General features: G+C 41.3%; 1 protein-coding gene across 2 annotated transcripts in view; it reads left to right on the top strand.

Annotated features, from left to right (window-relative positions):
• TRIM24 (tripartite motif containing 24) overlaps positions 1-20,056 on the top strand; it is a 150,750-nt gene that overhangs the window by 73,040 nt on the left and 57,654 nt on the right. For both annotated transcript variants that reach the window (XM_026657486.2, XM_026657485.2), the window contains exons 3-7: positions 11,051-11,198; positions 16,261-16,393; positions 17,437-17,553; positions 19,107-19,221; positions 19,905-20,051. In XM_026657486.2, the coding sequence (XP_026513271.1) occupies positions 11,051-11,198; positions 16,261-16,393; positions 17,437-17,553; positions 19,107-19,221; positions 19,905-20,051 (660 nt within the window). The remainder of the gene's footprint in view (positions 1-11,050; positions 11,199-16,260; positions 16,394-17,436; positions 17,554-19,106; positions 19,222-19,904; positions 20,052-20,056) is intronic.

Here is a 20,056-nt window from a genome sequence, read left to right as displayed (position 1 = left end):
GCGCAGTCTTCCTGCCACAGTTGACCAGTCAAATGGTGCGAGTGCTGACTGACAACATGGCCTCGATGCGCTACATCAACAGGCAAGGGGGAGCCCTCCGCTTGTGAGATTTCCGCATCCATCATGCGATCCATCTGGAGGCCTGTCACCTCCCCGGCATAAGTAACATGCTTGACGGATCGCCTCAGCAGGTCCTTCTGCTCTCATCATGAATGGTCGCTCAACTCAGAAGTGATCCAGATGCTCTTCCAGAAGTGGGGAACTCCCTGAGTGGATCTGTTTGCTACCAGACAGAACAGGAAGTGTCATCAGTTTTGCTCAAGGTGGTGTCCACCTTCCGTGTCAAGTAGGATATCTTCCTCTCAGTATTCTGCCCTAAGCCGCACAAGACTGCTGAGGAGAAGCGGCTGCACGCCTTGGATGTTTGGCGTGCCTTGGCATTCTACCTAGAGCGTACCAAACCCTCTGCAGGTCGACCCAGCTCTTCATCGCGACAGCGGATATGATGAAGGGCCTTCTGGCGTCCTCTCAGAAGATCTGTAATTGGATTACCTCCTGTATCCGGATCTGCTACGTGCTAGCACAGGTCCAACCGCCGCCTATTGTGAAGGCCCATTTGACGAGAGCTGAAGCGTCCTTGGCGGCCTTCCTGGCGCACGTCCCCATCCAGGACACTTGCAGGGCCGTGATGTGGTCTTCAGTGCACATGTTCACGGCACACTACGCCATCACACAGCAAGCTAGAGACGGCGATGGGTTCGGCAGAGCACTGTTGCGATCTGCACGCCCGTGAACTCCTACCCGCCTCCGATGGTACTGCTTGGGAGTCACCTAACATGGAATGGACATGAGCAAGCACTCGAAGAAGAAAAGACAGTTACCTTTTCCGTAACTGGTGTTCTTCGAGATGTATTGCTCATATCCATTCCATGACCTGCCTGCCTTCCCCACGGTCGGAGTTTCTGGCAAGAAGGAATTGAGGGTGGGGGGAGTTGGCAGCGCCCCTTATACCGTGGCATGTGCGCACCACTCCAAAGGGTGCCAGAGCTGGTACCCTATGTATACCACCAAGGGAAAAACTTCCGGCACCAGTGCATGTGGCGAGCACACATGCCTAACATGGAATGGACATGGGCAACACATCTCGAAGAACACCAGTTATGGAAAAAGTAACTGTCTTTTCACCCTCCTTTGTGTTAGAAAGAAACTATGCATCACAATGTGGATAAAAATTAGGGTTTTTTAATTTAAATTGGATTTAAAAAAAAATTTCAGTCAAATACAGATTTTTTTTTTTTAAATAAACCTACTTAAAAGTAAATTTTAAATGTCAACCTATGTTAAGGCTTAAACTTAGTATGGTTTATTAAACTATTTAAATTAATTAATTAAAATTAATCAATACGTTTGCTGCCAAGTTTTGAAGAAAGTCAAACCACTGAACTGGTGGAGTTCTTTGGCTAAGCACCTGAATCAGGGTCTGTTGACATGCTAAGCCAACTTTTGACAGCAGTACAGGCGAGTCGCATCATACGCGCATTTAACTTACACGAATTCAACTATACGCGCTCGGCAAAAAAAAAGAAAAACAACAAGATACCTGTAAATAGTGCGGGCGATTCCACCCAATCAGCGTATGCCCCGGAGTGAGCGTGAGACGGGAGACATGAATCTGCTGTTCCCTCAGTCAGTCTCAGTTCCCACGTGCCTCTCATAGTGTGAGCATCTCGCCGCACTGTGTGTGATTCTAGTGTTTAAAGATACGTATTTTTCGTACAACATGGCCCCTAAACGCAAGCCAACTACTTCATCTGGTGCTCAACCGAAGAAACAGCGATCTATTCTAACGCTGGAGGAAAAACTGGCTGTGTTGGACTTATTGAGAGGCGGTCTGTCGGTCTCCAACGTGGCACGTAAATATGGTGACAACAAATCTAACATCTGTGCCATCAAGATTAGAGAGAGAGAAATTCGTCTAGCCGTGGCATCAAGTGCTCCAATAACTGTTAAGGTGACGAGACAGGTGCATGATAAGACTTTAGTGAAGACAGAAAAGGCATTAAACTTATGGCTGGAAGACATGAATCGTAAACGTGCTTATCGATGGCAACACGTTGCGAGAAAAGGCTCTTAGCCTCTACACGCTGTTCAAATCTCCTGCCAAAGAGAGACAGCCTTCTGATGAGAAGGAATTCAAAGCCAGCCAAGGTTGGCTTAACAGTTTTAGGAACCGCTTCAACCTCAAAAACATGCAGACTACTGGTGAAGCTGCATGTGCCTGTCGTCAGACGCTACCGGTGTGGTGCTCTGCTCTGTTGGATGTTGATATAAGTTGGCTGCGTGCGTGTGTTCCCTCTGTGTGCTGCCCCAGCTCTGCGCAGATAGCTGACCCAGCAGACCCCAAGAGAACCCCCAATGACCACAGACTCTAGTAAGGTCCTAAGGCACCCGGGTCAGATTTATTGTCGAAGAGAAACAGTCTCCAGCTCCCCGGCATAGAAGTCCAAGGTGCTGCTAAGGTGCTGCTAGCTAGTACTTATGTGCTCCCTGACAGTGGACTCAGCTCAGTAAGTGGCGGGACTTTCCACTGCCCCCTAGGCCAGACAAAGACGTCCACTCAAGAATGCATTCTTATACACAGGTACAAACAGATTACACATCACTCCTGACATATTGAGATGCAACCCCTCTACGTATCAAGGTACAACCCCTCTATGCAGTAAGGTGCCGCCTCTCACCTTGTACATGTTGGTTCGAACAAAACAACTCTATCCATCATATTACCCTTTTGCCCCGTCCTTGTTATCTGTGTGGAATGTGCAAGTATGCGAATGTTCTGATATCTGGTGTCCAGTACCTTTTAGGTATGTCTCTTTTTGCAGCATCAGCCCTTTCCTTGCCAGCTTCTGTGAGCAGGGCCTGCCTCTGGCTCACAGCTTAAATTTGCTTTATGTTAGCAAAGTCGTGACCATTACTTTAGTTCAGGCCTAGGTCTCATATTGGGCCTCTGATACCAAGGTTTATATCTCGGGGCCTCCTCTTACTACACTGCCAGTGAAGAGGCAGCAAAAGCCTACCCCCAACAATTAAAGAAAATCGTAGAAGAAAAGGGCTATCTTCCGGAACAAGTTTTTAATGCTGACAAGACTGGGCTCTTCTGGAAAAAAATGCCCAACCGCACTTACATTTCGAAATCAGAAAGACAAGCCCCTGGCTTCAAAGTAACTAAAGATCGTGTGACTGTGTTGTTTTGTGGCAATGCGGCTGGGCATTTAATAAAGCCGGGCTTGCTCTACAGGGCTGCAAATCCCCGTGCCCTAAAAGGCAAGAACAAAAATCTCCTGCCTGTGTTCTGGCAATCAAATAAAAAGGCTTGGGTGATGGCAGTATTATTTCTGGATTGGTTCCACAAGTGTTTCATTCCAGAGGTCAAGCGGTACCTCGAAGAGAAAGGACTTGACTTTAAAGTGTTGCTGATTGTAGACAATGCTCCTGGCCACCCTGCGGCACTCCGGTTTGCACATAACGACGTTGAAGTCGTCTTTCTCCCCCCCAATACCACCTCCAACCTCTCGACTAAGGCGGATTCGTTGTTTCAAGGCCACGTACACAAGGCATACTTTCTCACGGATACATAACACTATGGATGCTGATCCCAACCTTAATGTGATGGAGCAGGGGTTGGCAACCTATGGTACGCATGCCAAGCACGGCACGTGAGCCGATTTTGAGTGGCACGCAGCTCCCTGCCGCGGTCCCGGCCCCCAGCCCCACTCAGCCCCCCCGCTCTCCCCTGTGGGGGCAGGAGGCAGAAGCTTGATCCTGCGGCAGCCAAGCTTCCCCCCTCCCCCGCTTCTTCCCCCAGTGTAGTGCTTTCCTGCCCCGCCTCCTCTCCATCCCTGGCCAATCAGCTGATGGCCCTAGCAAGGGGGAGGGGGAAGAGCAGCAGCGTGTACACAGCTCCGTAGAGGACCCAGAGAGAGGTAGGGACGGAGCCAGGGGGAAGGGGGTGGACCAGGACATATCCCTTCCAGCCCCCTGCCATGAGCCGCTCAGGGCAGGGGGGTGGACCAGGGCATATCCCTTCCAGCCCCCTGCCATGAGCCACTCAGGGCAGGGGGCTGGGAGCACCCCCACGAGCCGAGCACCCCAGCCTTCTGCCCTGCACCCCCCACCCCAACACACACCCAGCCTTCTGCCTTGCACCCCCACAGCCCCATCCCTTTGCCCTGAACCCCCCACCCTCAACCTTCTTCCCTGCACCCCCCACGCCTCCCAGCCCTCTGCCCTGCACCCCCCACACAACACACACCCAGCCTTCTGCCCCGCACCCCCCACAGTCCCCAGCTGTCTGCCCTGATCTCTGAACCCCCCTCCCCAGACCCCAGCCTTCTGCCCTGAACCCCCTCCCTCTGCCCTGACCCCTGAAACACCCCCCCCCCCCCCCAGGTCTGGGGTCCCGGCCGCAGGCCCTGATCAGCCCTCTGCCGGCCTAGGTGAACAGAACCCCAGGCTGGCAATGAGCTGAGCAGGCTGGTGGCATAAGATCAGCATTTTAATTTAATTTTTAAATGACGCTTCTTAAACATTTTGAAAACCTTGTTTACTTTACATACAATAGTTTAGTTATATAATATAGACTTATAGAAAGAGACCTTCTAAAAACGTTAAAATGTATTACCGGCACGCGAAACCTTAAATTAGAGTGAATAAATGAAGACTCGGCACACCACTTCTGAAAGGTTGCCGACCCTTGTGATGGAGTGTTGGAAGTCCTTCAACATTGCTGATTGCATCACTTATATTGAACAGGCAATGGATGCAATCAAGCCTGAAACAGTCAATGCATGTTGGCGAAACCTATGGAAACAATGTAAGAATGATTTTAAGGTTTTCCCGACCATTGACAAAGAAGTGAAACGCATTGTTCAGGTGGCCAGGCAAGTGGGCGGTGATGGCTTCATCGACATCTTTGAGGAAGAAATTGAAGAATTGATTGAGAGCCATAGAGAAACATTGACTAACGAAGAGTTAGAGGAACTGATAAAATCGTCTACAGAAGACGAAGATGATGACGACAAACAGGAAGCGCCAGCAAGTTGGAATCTTCATACATTTGCTGAAGTGTTCCAAGCAGCGAAACATTTGAATGATTTAATTTCTGAATACGATCCCTCTATGGAACGAAGCCTCAAAATCACGCGTAGTATTACGGACGATTTGAGACCGTATCAAGAAATGTTTGAGCAGCTCAAGAGACAACAGCGACAGTTGCTGATCTCCATGTTTTTCAAGGAAAAACAGCCAGCAGCAGATGAGCCTACGCAATCAACTTCTCGAGCTGGACCAGAGCCAACCACTTCGTCTACGACTCACTCTCCGTCACCCAAGCTCTCTGTCACCTCTGGTTCCTGGATTGACATCAAGCCCTGACGACCCCCTGTAATTACCGCCTGTAATTAAAAATACAGTACTGTAAAATTATATTTTGCATATGTACTCTTTATTATATACTGTACATTACTGTATACATTATATATTTATACATATTACTGTACAGGGTTGTATACACAAAACCATGTACAATATACTGTGCTTTATGGGTGATTTAAGGGATTTTCAAGGGTAATTTTGACTATACGCAATTTTCGCCTTACACACTGACTTTAAAACCTAACCGCCGTGTAAGATGCTAATCCACTGTAGCCTTTTCTGCAGGTTCAAAGGGGATATTTTGTTTGTTTATTCAACTAGCTCAATGAGAGTTGATTCAAAGTTAAGAAACCAATGTGAAGTTGAAAAGGCTGGAAAGCTTGTTTGTCGTCTCTCCCCCCCCCTTGAATAAGAACTAGGTGTAAAAGGATGATCTACTTGTTCCAAAATCTTGAGGGACATGGTGACTGGAAACAATCATTTGAATTCATTAACTACAGATAATACTTCCTTTGTTTAATAAATCAGTTTTAAATGTCACACATATTTTGATAAACTTTTTTCTTATGTTCCAGTACTTTTAAGGTAGTTTTAGTTAATAAAAAAAAATTAAAATACTATTCATGTATTTTTAATTGAATTTGAATTTGTCTAAATGGAGCTTTACACAAACCCCATATAAGATATTAATCAGATACTAGAAATAAATATATCATTCACCCTTTGAGTTTTAGATTTTTTTTTTACGTTAGAAATCTGAATAAATTAAATTAAATAAGTAAATTAAGCTACATAATTGCTTAAATAAACGTGTATACATATAGTGTATCCTTCTGGTTTAGTATAAAGAACCACCAAATTTAGTATAAGTCTGTAATTAGTGTAAAGGCTTATCTTTAGTTGCAAATGACATGTTTAATGGTTACCAACTAATGAGAACCAACCTTTCTGTAGGAAAAGAACTAAAAAATAGAAATGGAAATCATGATTAAAATCAGTGATTTAGATCAAAGTTTTCTGTTTGCTGATTTATATCACTTTGATTTAAATTAGTCCAGCCTGATGCACAGTTCTGTTTGAATAGATCTGCTCTGGAATGTGATCATAAAGGATCACAAACTTTATAATATGAAAGTTGGATTTCTGGAAATATTTCCTGCCTATATAGATATCCACCCCATTGCTTAGTTAAGTTTGTATTTAACAGTTCATCAGATATTCTTCAAGAAACTTCCGTTGGCGAGAACAAGCCAGGGCTGCTATACAAGAGGAAGTGGCTTGGCCCAGTGATTCTTTTCAGTAACTGGCTTTTACACCCAATACATCAAGAAGAAGGAGCAGTTTATTCTAGCTTAAGGAGACTCTTCAAAAAATACAACTTTCTAATAAGAGCAAAGTTTCTTTGTTTCAAGTTGTACTGTGAAGGCAGTAGAAATCATAATATGTGTTAAGTAGTCCACTGTTTACACCTGCTGCGTTTCATCAGGTGCATAAGGGATCGGGGAGCCTGCTCTTCACAGAACAATTCCAGGCATAAGAGTGGTCGTGGGTCATGTTACTAAAACCCTCCAAAGAAATACTTGTTACAGATAACCTATTGTATCTAGCCATTCCTTGAATGAAAGACTTATTTGAAACATTTACAATGCAAAGAATTTCATCTTCTGGGAACATAATTTAAAATTTAACTTGGGAAGATAAGAGAGCATTCTCTCCTTGACTCGCTGAACAATACATTTATTACAAGGGAAGTGGGAAGCAATCAAAATGTCAACATCCTTCCTCCCCCTCAAAAAAAAGCAGTGTGTTCAGAGCTGACTTTGACTTATTAATGAAAGTTCCTGGGGAATATATCCAGTGTAGCAGGTCTTCCTGGCTGTTGCATGGCTGGATTAAGGGCCCAGCATGGAGGGCATATCAGCGGGAGAGGAGAAGAGTGTCTTGAGTGCCATAAACAATTGCTAGTATTATCTGCACACAGCCCCTGGCTAACCCTAATGTAAATATGCTGGATGAGCAGAGGAAGGTGCAGATCCTTTGGGGTTTTTTGACACTCTGACTTACTGAAAGACTTTGAAAATAATTGAATGTTCAGGTTTTGAAAATAAATAGGGTGACTGGGTTGTGTACAAAGAGAGGGAGGAGTTCCAAGACTACAGGACAGCTTTGAAGAAGACAGAATATTTTAAGATTATTAAGAGCACAGACAGAGGAAGAACTAGAGATGAAAAGAAAGAAAGGGTGAGGTAGAGCTGTGCAAGGCCTTGTGAGAATGAAGTTTTATTTTGGTTTGGAAAAAGGAGAGGAAGCTATTAACAATGTAGGAATTGCCATGCTGGATCAGACCCATGTTGTGCTTAGTCCTGTATCCTATTGTCAGTGTCCAGCACCAGAACAGGGAAAGGACATTTTAATTTAGAAGTATTTTTGTATAGGTTGGACATAACAAGGTATGTTGCTTTGCTTAGTATGATTGAGTTGCAAATGAAATATGAAGGGTTTTGTTGTAGGAATGGAGAAGAGAAAATGGTTTTTGTTTGAGTCGTCAAAAAAGAAGCAACTGTATTAGAGCTTGGGAGTGGAAAAAGTGAAGAGAGAAGTCTGATCCAGGCTTGCTATGCTAGTGTCTGTGATGGAAGTAGAGTGGAGCTGTTAATGATAGTGAAGGGGGTAGAAGGGTCAGGAGGAAAAATCAGAGTTTTGGTTTTTTTGTCACATTGTGTTCGTGAGAGGGGAGCTGATGAAATACTGTTGAAGAAGGGAAGTGGTGGGGTTTGGAATACTCAGCACATAGCTCATAGTTGGAGCCATGTGTGGTTGAGGGTGCCCAAAGAAAGGGAGAAGAGTTCTAATAAACGGATGTCCTTGGTGATTTTCGTTCATTTGTTCACATTAAATCAACACACAATACAAATGCTAAGAAGTGGCATTTCTGAACTTTTTGGAATACTTAGTTTCATATTTTTTCTCATCTTCTGGTGTGGGCAATTAGATGCAACCAGTTAAGACTGGCAAATTTTGGAACACTGGGTGACTGAATAGTCCTCCAGATTTACCTGCTCTTTGGCATTCTTCCTAAACTGGAAACTTTTGCTTACTGTACCCCTTTGCTACCTAAAATATAGTTAGCTGATTGCAGTGAATGCTTTCTAAGTCTCTAAGAGGATGTTGCCTTACCTGGATTTTCAAAAGTAAATGTAAGTTTTTTGTTAATAGAAACAATCATGTACAAATATAAATATATTTATGGACCTTTCTGTGATGTGATGAGTATCTTCAGATTTTATTGAAGCGCCCGTGAGTGCTGAATGAGCCCCTTGTGCTATTACAAATATTATAACTATATATTATATAATAGCTATAGGCTTTTCCTTTAAGCATAATAGTTAATAATACAGAACTACTTTCTAATCTTGATCAAGAGGAAAAAGACAAGAGCATTTAAAAGAGGTAGCGAATTACAAAAATAGAGGACGTTTTGAATAACATTAAGGACATATTTTTTTTTTCCTGTAGAGGAATTTCTGTGAGTATTGTACAGTTTTAACAAAGTCCCATTTTTGTCCTTTTCAAATGGAAAATGGATTGAAACAAAACTTGGTTACCACTTAAGAGTTGTTTGAGGACATGAATTACTGCTTCTGATTCTTGTTTTTTAATGAAATATAATTTGAGAACTCTGACTTTTGCTTGGTGTTTTAGGACATTGCACAAATAAAGGATAGTATGTGCTTTGTCCCATGGAGGAGAGGTCAAGCTTTAGTTCATTTGGCAGCACCTGCTTGGCAGTTATTGAACAGCATCTTCAGCATCTGAAGAGACTGGTAGGTCTTTCAAGCCCTAACAACTTTTACCAGCTGAGAAAACTGAAGTATGTCAGAAAAAGACAAAAGATCTTGGAATCCTAGGAAGGATATTTCATTTCTGAAATCCTTTGAACTCATTTAAATGTTCTGGCTTGTAACAAGTTTACTTGCTAAGACTGTTAAAGGTGACCTGGAAAGGTGTTTTCTGTTGTTTTTTTTTTTTTCATTAAAAAAAAAAAAAGGCTTCTGTCCTTTTTGCTGCTTTAACATATAAAGAATACCTGAAAAATTTTTAAGGGTCTCCCCCACCCCCCTTATATCCACTTGTTTTGCACTTTAGAAATAAAAGGAATGTCAAATCTCCCCTCTTCTCTTCCCTCCCCTTTTAACAAGGTGTTAGAATGGGCAAGTAAATATCCTTTTCTAACACCTTAGTTAAAGGTGCTGAATCTTTAACAATGCTTCCTTTATGTAAAATGTCATTGAAGTTATACATGACTCAAGGAGAACAAATAGTTTTAAACAGTCTGACTAAAACTCCCTTCCTCTCTCCATTGTTCCTTTCATTTTCTAGGCGCTTGTGATATCACTGTTATTTTTTTAATTCTCCATAGTCTTGCAGCCTAGAATAGGACCTGAATTCTTAGCAGAAAATTGTTTGTTTTTTTAAAGCTTTTCTGACCTCCTTTATTACAAAGAATCAGAAAAAGGGCACAAGCCCAGGGTTTTTTTCTTTGCATGACACATTTAATGAAAATCAACAAGTGAAAGCAAGAGGTATCCACAATCCCTACCTTAACTTCCTTCTAGAAGATTCTCACCTTGAGAGGCAACATGATCTAGGAGAGCAATCATAGCTTTGGGAATTTGGAACTCCTGAATTCAAATCCTTGTTCTGTCATTGACTTGCTGTATGGTCTTAAGGTATCTCTTTGCCCTAGTTTTCTCCTTCTGTAAAATGGGGATAGTTCTAAGCATATATAAAGCATGCCTTCATCATATATAAATGCTTGCTTCCTCTTAACCCTTGTCTACAATAGTGATCATTGCTAACATTTTCTCGTTGCTCCCATCAGTCCCGCACCACCAGTGGGGACTCTAGTGAATATAGATTTCCAGACAACTTGAGGCTACTGCTTGGAATAGGGTTAAATAGTATGATGGCTACATGGAGACCTATCCACACTAGCACACCCATAATTGTTACCACCAGTGGAAAATTATACCAAAATCCCATTACAGGTACAGACACAGAGGTGTTGTAAGGATTAGTTAATACTGCTACAATGCTATGAAGAGGTCAAGTGTTATCTAGGAGCTAAGTGTTATCTTCAGTCCATTTAGTTTTATTTCCAATTTAAACAGTTTTTAGTTTCTTGAATAGTAGCAGAGGAGAAACTCTTGCTGATTAATGAGCGTATTTCTAGAAAGCCGAACCAGTCCAATGGATGCTACTAGATGCATTGAAAAGCTTTCAAAGTCAGCCTTACTTTGGTTAAATACTTCTCAAGAGCAGTTTACTAAATATCTAGTACAAGACAGAAGGAATTGATTTGATTTGATTTTTAGCTAATTCCTTTTTTAAAAAGTGTTTTATTGGCTATATGAGTATTTTCTTGAAAAATCATGTTAAATTTTGTATAGTTAAGGAGGTATCTAATGGACAGAGTTGTAATATGTTCTGTACTTCAGACAGTATTTTTCTTCCTTTTGACTCACTTACCAGAAATAATGCACAAGATGCATTTACAACTTGAGGTTATCTGTCAGTTTTATTTTAATAACTGTTTTGTATTCCCCCTTCTTGCCAGGTCTGCACAAGCTGTGAAGACAATGCAGAAGCCAATGGTTTTTGTGTGGAGTGTGTAGAATGGTTATGCAAGACCTGCATCAGAGCTCACCAGAGGGTTAAATTCACAAAGGACCATACAGTCAGACAGAAAGAAGAAGTATCGCCAGGTAATACATTTTGCTTTCTTCTTCACTTTGGGTGCAAATCTGTCTTGGATAATTTTATTTAAGCCAGTATACTTCTTTAGGAGGGTATGCACCTTACTGTAAATTTAAGAACCTCCCCCCCTACCACCCCGTTAAACATGACGGGATAAATTCTTCCCTGGTGTAACTCTACTGAAATCAAGGGATTACGTTAGGTGTGAGCTTGATCCAGAGAGACTTGAATCAGGAAAAATGAGGCAAATGCATGCTTAAGATATTGTTCCACACTAAATGGTATTAAACTGTTTTTTAGCCTTTCCCAAATTGATTACACAAAAGATAGTCTTTCGAACAGTCATCTCCCACACTGTAGAGCTCTACCAACTATTAACATTAATTTACTGCAATAAGCCACCACAGGGAGCGCAGCAGTAGGTTGTTGGTGCTTTCCTTTGGCATTCAGCTGCTGAAGAATTGCACCTCTATCTACTAATTCACATCTTGGCATGACTTATTGCTTTTAAAGTGTGTAGCTTCAGTTTATAATTTTACTGTATTTTTAAAAGATTTTAAAACTGTTTTTGAGGCAGTAAGTTAAGCACTGTGAAAAGTACTTGTTAGAAGGCTGAGAAAACATTAGGGAAAAGGTTGTAAGTACTTTTTGCTACTTTAAATATATTTATTGCAAAGTTATTTTTCTACAATTTTAATAGGTTTGTTGTACACATTTGGTCTGTTCAGACTGCACTCATTCTCTCTTTGTCTCCTCTTGCCCCCCATGTCTTGCGTACACATGAGCTTGACTACCCTTATTCTTGTACATAGCCAAATGGTAGCTTTCAAACCAGCTACTTATCTTCAAAACTAAGCTGAAAGCTACTGTATTTAATATTCTTGAGGTGTTTTTTTGTTTTTAAGGATAAAAGGTGAGTCAAAAGTAGTAGGCAGCTGAACTCACAGGGAGATGATAAAAGCAGTAAAACTGCATTTTTTTTTCTTCCAGTTCCTACTAACTGCCTTCTGTAGTGTTTAGCTCTCAACTTTCCTTGCTATAACTTGTTTTAGCTAAGTAACTAGAGTTCCAAGTTTAACTGTCAGCCATCCGGTTTAAATGCTTAACAAATTATCTGAGTTTTCAAAGGTACTGAGCACATGCAGTATGGTGTGGTATTATTTCTTATGTTATTAACACTTGTCCACTGAAGCTAGACAGAGATTGCCAATTCATTTAGAATTGGTTACTGATCAGCTGTTAGATGGTAACTTCTGGTTACTACTGTTCTTGTCTGGTTTTAACAAGTGAGTAAGAAGTTAAAGATTCTGTTTCCCATTATCAATCCCCTGAGCTGTCTGACCTCATGGTCTATGAGTGACTTGAGCACAATAAAATGTGAATGACTGTTCTTTTATTATCAAGATCTTATGAAGAACTGCCAGTTTATAGTTGGTTCTCTGTCATGAGAATTCACTGCCTTGTCAGGCTTAGACTATTGGGTTTTTCTGACTTTCCTAAGTCCCAGAGTCAGGCAAGTAATTGTTTTGTTTCCAGTGCAAATCTGCCTTCAACTCCCTCTACAGGTATGCTGCTGATATTCCCCCATCTTCTACTCCATGCTCAGTCACAGAGCTGTCTGCAGAAGCTCTTTCTGAGGGCTCTTTTCCCTCAAGATTGTTAGCTAATTTTTCACCATCTCTTCACCTTCATCTCCAGGTGGCAAGAGGAGGGTCTTCAGGTGAATACTTCGAGGAAGGCTAGGAACTCCACTGTTCCTACAGTTTTACCACGTCATGTTTGATTTGTGTCCTGTCAGCAAAGCTTAAGGTTCCCATTCTTACATTCTGCTCCATGTGCTGGCAGACCACTTGCACACCCCTTAGCTTCTACGCCTTCATTTTCATCCTGACCCCATACCATTTTTCCCAACATAGGTTTTTCTCTTTCTCTGCTCCAGGACCATGACAGCCAACAAGCTGCAGTTCAATCAATGGGGGAAGTAGTGAGAGCTGTGTGGGAGTCCCCAAGATGTTGTGCCAACCAGCTTCTATTGTCTATAGTGCTCTAGGAAGAGCTCTCACACCAATGCCTTTTTCCTGCCTTGCTTCCCTCACCATTTTCCCTCCGTTCCTTTCAAGGATTTCTTGAGACATCAAAAGTATTCACTATAGTCCTTGCTGACAAAGAGGAACTTTCCTCCCATTTGGTAATTTAGGTCACCCGCCATCTAAGGAACCCTTGGAAGTCTTGGAGGAATTGATCAGTTCCACTTTTAAGATGATAGCTGAACCAGCAACCCATTTTCCTCCAAGTCCTTCTCCTAACCAGGACTCCTTAAGATGAAGCGATAAAAAGATCTGTCTCCCTGTACTAGAATCTTTTGAGAAAATTAACTCTCAGTACTCCTACCCTGGCAAAAAGAAGTCCATTAATTATACCTCTATGAAAATCCAGTCTGATAAGACCACCTTTTCTTCTGTTCTGAAGATGGATTGCTTTTTCATATTAGGATTCTTCTGAGGTAAAAAAAAGTTTTGAACCCAACTTAATGGGGTGAATTCTCCAAAGGACTTTGTAGACCAGAAGACTGAAAACTTTTTAAAAGGGACTTTGAATTGTCTTCCATGGCTTTTGTGGTACCACAGTATGTATGGTGTCTGCTCAAATGCCTCTCAATATCACCCATTCTCTCTAGTACTTTCAGAAAAAGAAGTACTATAAAGATCAAAAGAGGGAAACCGAAACCCCCCACCAAACTGAATACTAGCAAAATGACACTATCTTTCCTCTTCAATGCTTTGTGTGACATCACCAGATTCTTCTCCAGATCTTTTTTCCCCAGAAAACCTTGGCCGAAGAACCTGGAACACCACACCTGTGGGTAGGGTCACTACTTCCAGCAGCAATCTAGTTCAGTTGCCCTTTCAAAGGTCAGAAATGCTTGACAAGTCCCTAGCAAAATCCTTAAGAATTCTTTGGATGTCTGGATATAATTTAATTCGGGTCCAATGTCAAGACATTTACTGGAGTTCAAGTCACTTCACCTCAGCTGCAATTTCCAGTCCTCACAAAACCACCAATCTTTTCATCCCTTTCAAAACACCGGGGCCAAGAATTCTTCCCCAAGTCAGCCAGAGGGGCCTCTCCAGAAGAGGATTCTCTACAAGATAAGCTCTGCTGATTTGAGCCCACCTACCTGTGGCAGGAAAGCCTAAAAATATCTTCTTAACCTGGGCTGATACCACACACTGTCAAGATTCTCAGACAAGGTCTTCTCATAGACTTTCAGGAGTCACCCTCTCTAACTTGTCTTTTGCCTCTTCTAATTGAAGACTACGTGAAAAGATGAGGGTTTCTAGACTGTGTAGTGCATTTTCTTTCCCTTAGAGCAATAATCTTGGTTCCATCATAAGAAAGGTTTGTTCTCCAGGCTCTTTGTGTTAATTAAAAGATCCAATAGATGTTCATCCAATTCTGGAGCTGTCCAGCCTCAATCATCACAGGTGCAAAACTTACTTCAGAATGAGGCTTTAGCTTTTCTAATCCAAGAAATTTCTCTACAGAATGCTTTATGATCCATAGTGTAAGAGCTGATCTGTTTGAGGTCTTTTGACCATTTTCACCAGCTCAAGCAGAGAAGTTACTGCAGGAGCCTGTATAGGCGGGGGGAACCTTGTTTATCTAAACTCAGACTGCAAAGAACGCCCAAGGGAAGGGTGAAGTAAAGCAAGGGATGTTGTGTTCAGGATGTCTGTCTTCTTGATACGTACTCTGTTTTATCTGTTAAGTAAAGAGCAGTGGTGGTCTAGAATCTTGTACAAAGTCTGTCTATGTGTGAAGTGTTACACCTACCTACACTTCGGTTGGAATTCTGGAAGAGAGGTACAGGGGAAGAGGGATTCTAAGGAGTCAGCATTGGTAATGGGCTAGGCTGTTTGACTGTGGAGGTCTCAGCACAGTTTGCAAGACAGGGGTCTACAACATCCTGAGAGTGTGCCTACGGACCCCAAGACAGAGGCAGTGCCTAGACGCTGTTAAAACTCTGGACACTCAAAACACCTAGGGATTCAGCAACTGGATCGCCACACAGTGAGTGGCCAAAAGGGGGCATTCGACTGGACTCGTGACGTTCCTGTTTTCTGAAAGCAGCATCACTTCAAGGACCCCCATGGAGCCTCAATTAAGTGTTACACACTCAATTCTAAATAACCCTTTAAGTCACCAGGAAAATGTTCTTGTCTTTTTCTAACTCAAATGTATCTTCCTTTTGGCCATCAGAAGATTAGCATATTTTGTGGTTTCTTTGCAACAAGTAGTCTTACTTTAAACTTTTTTCAGATAATGTGGTTGAAAGGCAAGCTCCCCATTTCATTTTGTAAGAGAAATTTAACCTTCCATTTAAGCGAGTCAGTTTCCTTGTCCTCTTTGTTCTTAAAGCCTCTCTCATCCTGAAGCTAGCGCAATTGTAGAATGGTAAAATTCAGCGTGTATAGAATTATAGTGTGGGGGAAGCCCAGTGCTTTATTGGTGGTACTTACTTCTGCACCTCTTTCTTCATCCAGCTGGATTAAGGCCACTGTCTTCCAAGCTTCTAATCAAGATCTTCCAGAAATATAAGTGTTCACTAGGGATACAACTACTTCATGGACAGAACTTGCAGGGTAGATACTCAAGGGTCCCAGTCACAAGACAAAGCAGACATGCTTTGTGTTCAAAGGCAGCAGCACTGGATGAACAGAATCCAAGGCTTTCATTGATGTTCTTCCATGAAAACCCTTGCTACAACAAAGCCAAAGTATAAATTTTCAACTGTTTGGCTTGAAATGTCATCGCTTTAGCACCTCATATGTTTGTACTCCAACTGTTGGAGGGGAGTGCTGTTGCAGTGAAGGAGGAGAAGATCTCTTGTCTGCCTCCAAGACTCGAAGAAAGTAGAAAAGTCCAACAGTTCCAAGATGGAACAATGGACTACAGTTCAAAGAAGACAGAATGGAGACATGGAAACTAACCAACTTCTCATTCTAACCCAAGCAAATAAAGGTAGTTTCAACTTGCTAATAGAAATTTTAATCCTCCTTTATTCTACAGAGGCAGTTGGTGTAAACAGTCAGCGGCCTGTTTTCTGCCCTTACCACAAAAAGGAACAGTTGAAGCTCTATTGCGAGACCTGTGACAAACTTACATGCCGGGATTGCCAGTTACTGGAACACAAAGAGCACAGGTACCAAAGTAAATTACATATTTTTATACAACTAGTAGCTGATGCCTTATGAAAGATGAACTAATTCTGAATTGGTTGCAGTATTAGCCTAGGTTATATTGTTGAGCAGGGCTCCTGCTAAAATGCAAAATTATTTTTTAACAAAAAGACCCATGAAGAAACTGAAGTTAACTGACTGAAAGGTCTTACTAAAGAAAGTCTGTGGTAAAGTTGAAAGTAGAATCTCTTGATCTTCCAGCTTCTAACCCTGTGTGGGCCTTCCATTATTGGCAGTTTAATTGCAGTAGAATCTCAGATTTACGAAAACCTCAGGAATGGTGGTTGTTCGTAACTCTGAACAAAATGTTATGGCTGTTCTTTCAAACTTTTACAACTGAACATTGACTTAATGCAACTTTGAAACTTTACTGTGCAGAAGAAAAATGCTGCTTTCTCTTTATTTTTTGAGTAGTTTAAGTTTAACACAGTATTGTATTTGCTTTTTTTTTGTCTCTGCTGCTGCCTGATTGTATACTTCTGGCCGCAAATGAGGTGTGTGGTTGACTGGTCAGTTTGTAACTCTGGTGCTCATAACTCTGAGGTTCTACTATAGATGGAAATCTTTGCTATGTAGTTCTTCAAACTGAGAACACTTAAAAGCACCGGGGCTATATTATGTAACTATATGGTCAAACCTAACTCTCAGTTTGCCGTTGAACAGGATGGTTGTTTAAGAGGACCTTACCAAACCTTTCAGAAAGGGGAAATGTTCATTTCTCTCTGAAGAGCATTTATTAGAAGAAATCTAAAATGTCACTTTAATGGCTATCACAAAAACTAATACTCTTCATTTCTATGAAGAAAATAATTACACAAGAAAAATTCTTTAAAAATCAGGCATATTTGCCTTTTATGGGCTTTCTTGGTGTTAAACTCAGTCTTTTAGCAGTGTTTTTAACTGGAGTGATGATTCTGTTGGAGTGCAGTCTATTTTTTAGTAAGTGTAGTTCAAACCTCGTTCTCATGTTTAAATAAATAGTTCATTAAGTCACTGATTATTGCAGGTACCAGTTTATAGAAGAAGCTTTTCAGAACCAGAAAGTGATCATTGATACACTAATCACCAAGCTAATGGAGAAGACTAAGTACATAAAATATACAGAGAAGCAGATCCAAAACAGGTATGTATCATGTTACTAAAGAATATGGACATACACTGAACATAAGAATATTACCTAACTCACCAAGGCTTTCAAATTAAAGTATTCCTAAATGGATTTTGTACATAATCTCTGCATTGTTTTATACTTCCAAAAGAAAATAATTTCCAAAATGTTTTCAGTAGTGAAATATGAAATTCTTACGTTTTCAGTTGGTTGTGGTAATCCTTGTGGTATTTGTTAACTTAAACTTGATGTTGGTTACATAACTATTCTCTTTAGCCTGTAAACTTCCAGGACAACAGGAGGGCAAGCTCAGCCAAGCAGGCTGCTAGGAGATTTTTAGAAGGCAATTGCGGTATCTCTTCCCTGCCCACCCCCATTTTTAGTTTTTCATGATATGTATCTCTCCTATAAATGAGATGTTATGGCTTAGGTTTTTGTAAATAAATGCATGTGACAGATTTACTTGAAGATCATTTGTCGAATAACAATATGATCAGGGTTCATGCCTGACACTTGCAAGCCAAAGGCATAACCACGGTTGCAGCAGTACATATCAAAGTGGGTCCTAGCAAGTACCTCCACAGCACTTTTCAGATGCAGTACCCTGGGAATGCAAATCCAGTCTTCCCCCTAGTTTTAGCTTTGGGAGATGAAGAAGCTTTACTGTTATGCTTGTTCTCTCCCCCTTCTCTTTCACCACATCTTGGATGCTGGATGCAAACCACAGTCTTCCTCCCTCCCTCCCCTGGCTCTTGGATGGCAGTAGAAAAGTAATACTCTTCTCCTCCCACATGGAATCCAAGTGTCTTTCTCTCCTTCCTCACTTCTTCTACCTGGTGTTTTTAAGCACCTGTACCAGGTACTCAGCACTGCCTGATACACATGCATAAGGTAGTGAAAAGCGTTCCCTGCTCTCTCTCATTCACCCCACCAAAGAGAGGGTAGAATGAGCAGCATATTGATTGTGTCAGCAGTGTAGTAGCAATATTCACATCACTAGATAGGGCTGCAAGCAGTGCTCAAGCAGTAATACGATTCACCATTGGCAAGTGTATTGTTTCAAGCTGTGCATTAAAAACACACACACATGTAAAGGCTGCTACATTGCTGGATATCTTCTTTCTGGAGAAACTTTCTATATTGGGGAAAAAAATGAGATCCTGAATTCCTGTGACATATGGAGACTTTTGTATTCCCTGCCAGAAAGGCTTAGGAGAATATTAAAATCAAGACTATTTTAACCATTCATTTTTATCAATTAAATTCCCTTGCTTATATAAGTGTCCTACCTTTCTAGTTCATATAATTAGAATTTCTCAGACTTATACCAAGGTCAGATGCATTCCTAAATCTGTGTTTTATTTTTTTAAACTAACTCAGCCTGATAATTTTCCTGGCTAATGGCAACATCTGATCCCATATATACTACTGGATGCATGTGAGCAGGAATCCACTGCGTTCTGTGCAACAAATAAGTCATTTCATTTGTTGAGTCAGGATGAGCTTTTGTGGCAGTTTCTCAAGGACACTGTGCTAAACAATTCTAAATATTTATTCTTTACTTACAGAATCCTTGAAGCGAATCAGAATCAAAAGCAGGTGGAACAAGACATTAAAGTTGCCATATTTACACTGATGGTAGAAATAAACAAAAAGGGGAAAGCTTTGCTGCATCAGTTAGAGGTAAATTCACTTCTAAGATTATAAGTAACAGTCATCTTGTAAGTGCTTTTACAGGGGCTTTAAATGATAATCCATCAAAATTCAAACACAGCAAAAACTGTCTTTCAGCATGAGTTACATGTTGGTACCCCTTAATGAGGAAACTTCAAATAGGGCCAAGCAGAGAAATATTTCATACAATAGCAATTTACTTTGCCAGTAACTTTGAATTTCTGTTTGCATTTAGTTTTCATGAATCAGGGCTGCCCTCCCTCATAATCAAGCAAAAGAAGCTGGGCTGTGCAGTGAAGTCACAGATCTATGTATGATGCAGGAAAACTGAGGTTGAGATGCCACAAATTCAGCTTTCCAACTTCATTGTAATAACAAGTAGGATAGGATAGTCTGTGAGGGAAACCTATCTAAACACTACTATAGAGTAAAAACCCAGAGAAACTTCTTTCTGTCACTAAAGAAAGAAGATGGGAATCTGAATACACACAATGGGCTGATCTCTTGAGTAAGAGTATACCAATTTTAGTCACTTTTCAGAGTATATAATCTCTCTTTAAATCTCTTCTGAAAAATGAGGTGAAACCATTTGATATTTTTGAGGATTATCATGTTTATGGATTAGCAAGTGAGAGCTAATACATTTCTGCTGTAAATTGAAAATTTCACTGGAAGTGCTTTACCCCTTTCAGAGTCTGTCAAAAGACCATCGGATTAAGCTTCTGCAGCAACAACAGGAAGTAGCAAGTCTTTCTAAACAACTGGAACATGTCATGAATTTTTCCAAGTGGGCAGTTTCCAGTGGCAGCAGCACAGCATTATTGTACAGCAAACGCCTGGTAAG

The sequence above is a fragment of the Terrapene carolina genome, unplaced genomic scaffold (assembly GCF_002925995.2).
Source record: "Terrapene carolina triunguis isolate 2854851 unplaced genomic scaffold, T_m_triunguis-2.0 Scaffold247, whole genome shotgun sequence".
NCBI lineage: Eukaryota > Metazoa > Chordata > Testudines > Emydidae > Terrapene > Terrapene triunguis.
The sequence above is the reverse complement of the archived record's forward strand: the minus strand, read 5'-3'. Positions and strand labels throughout refer to the sequence as shown.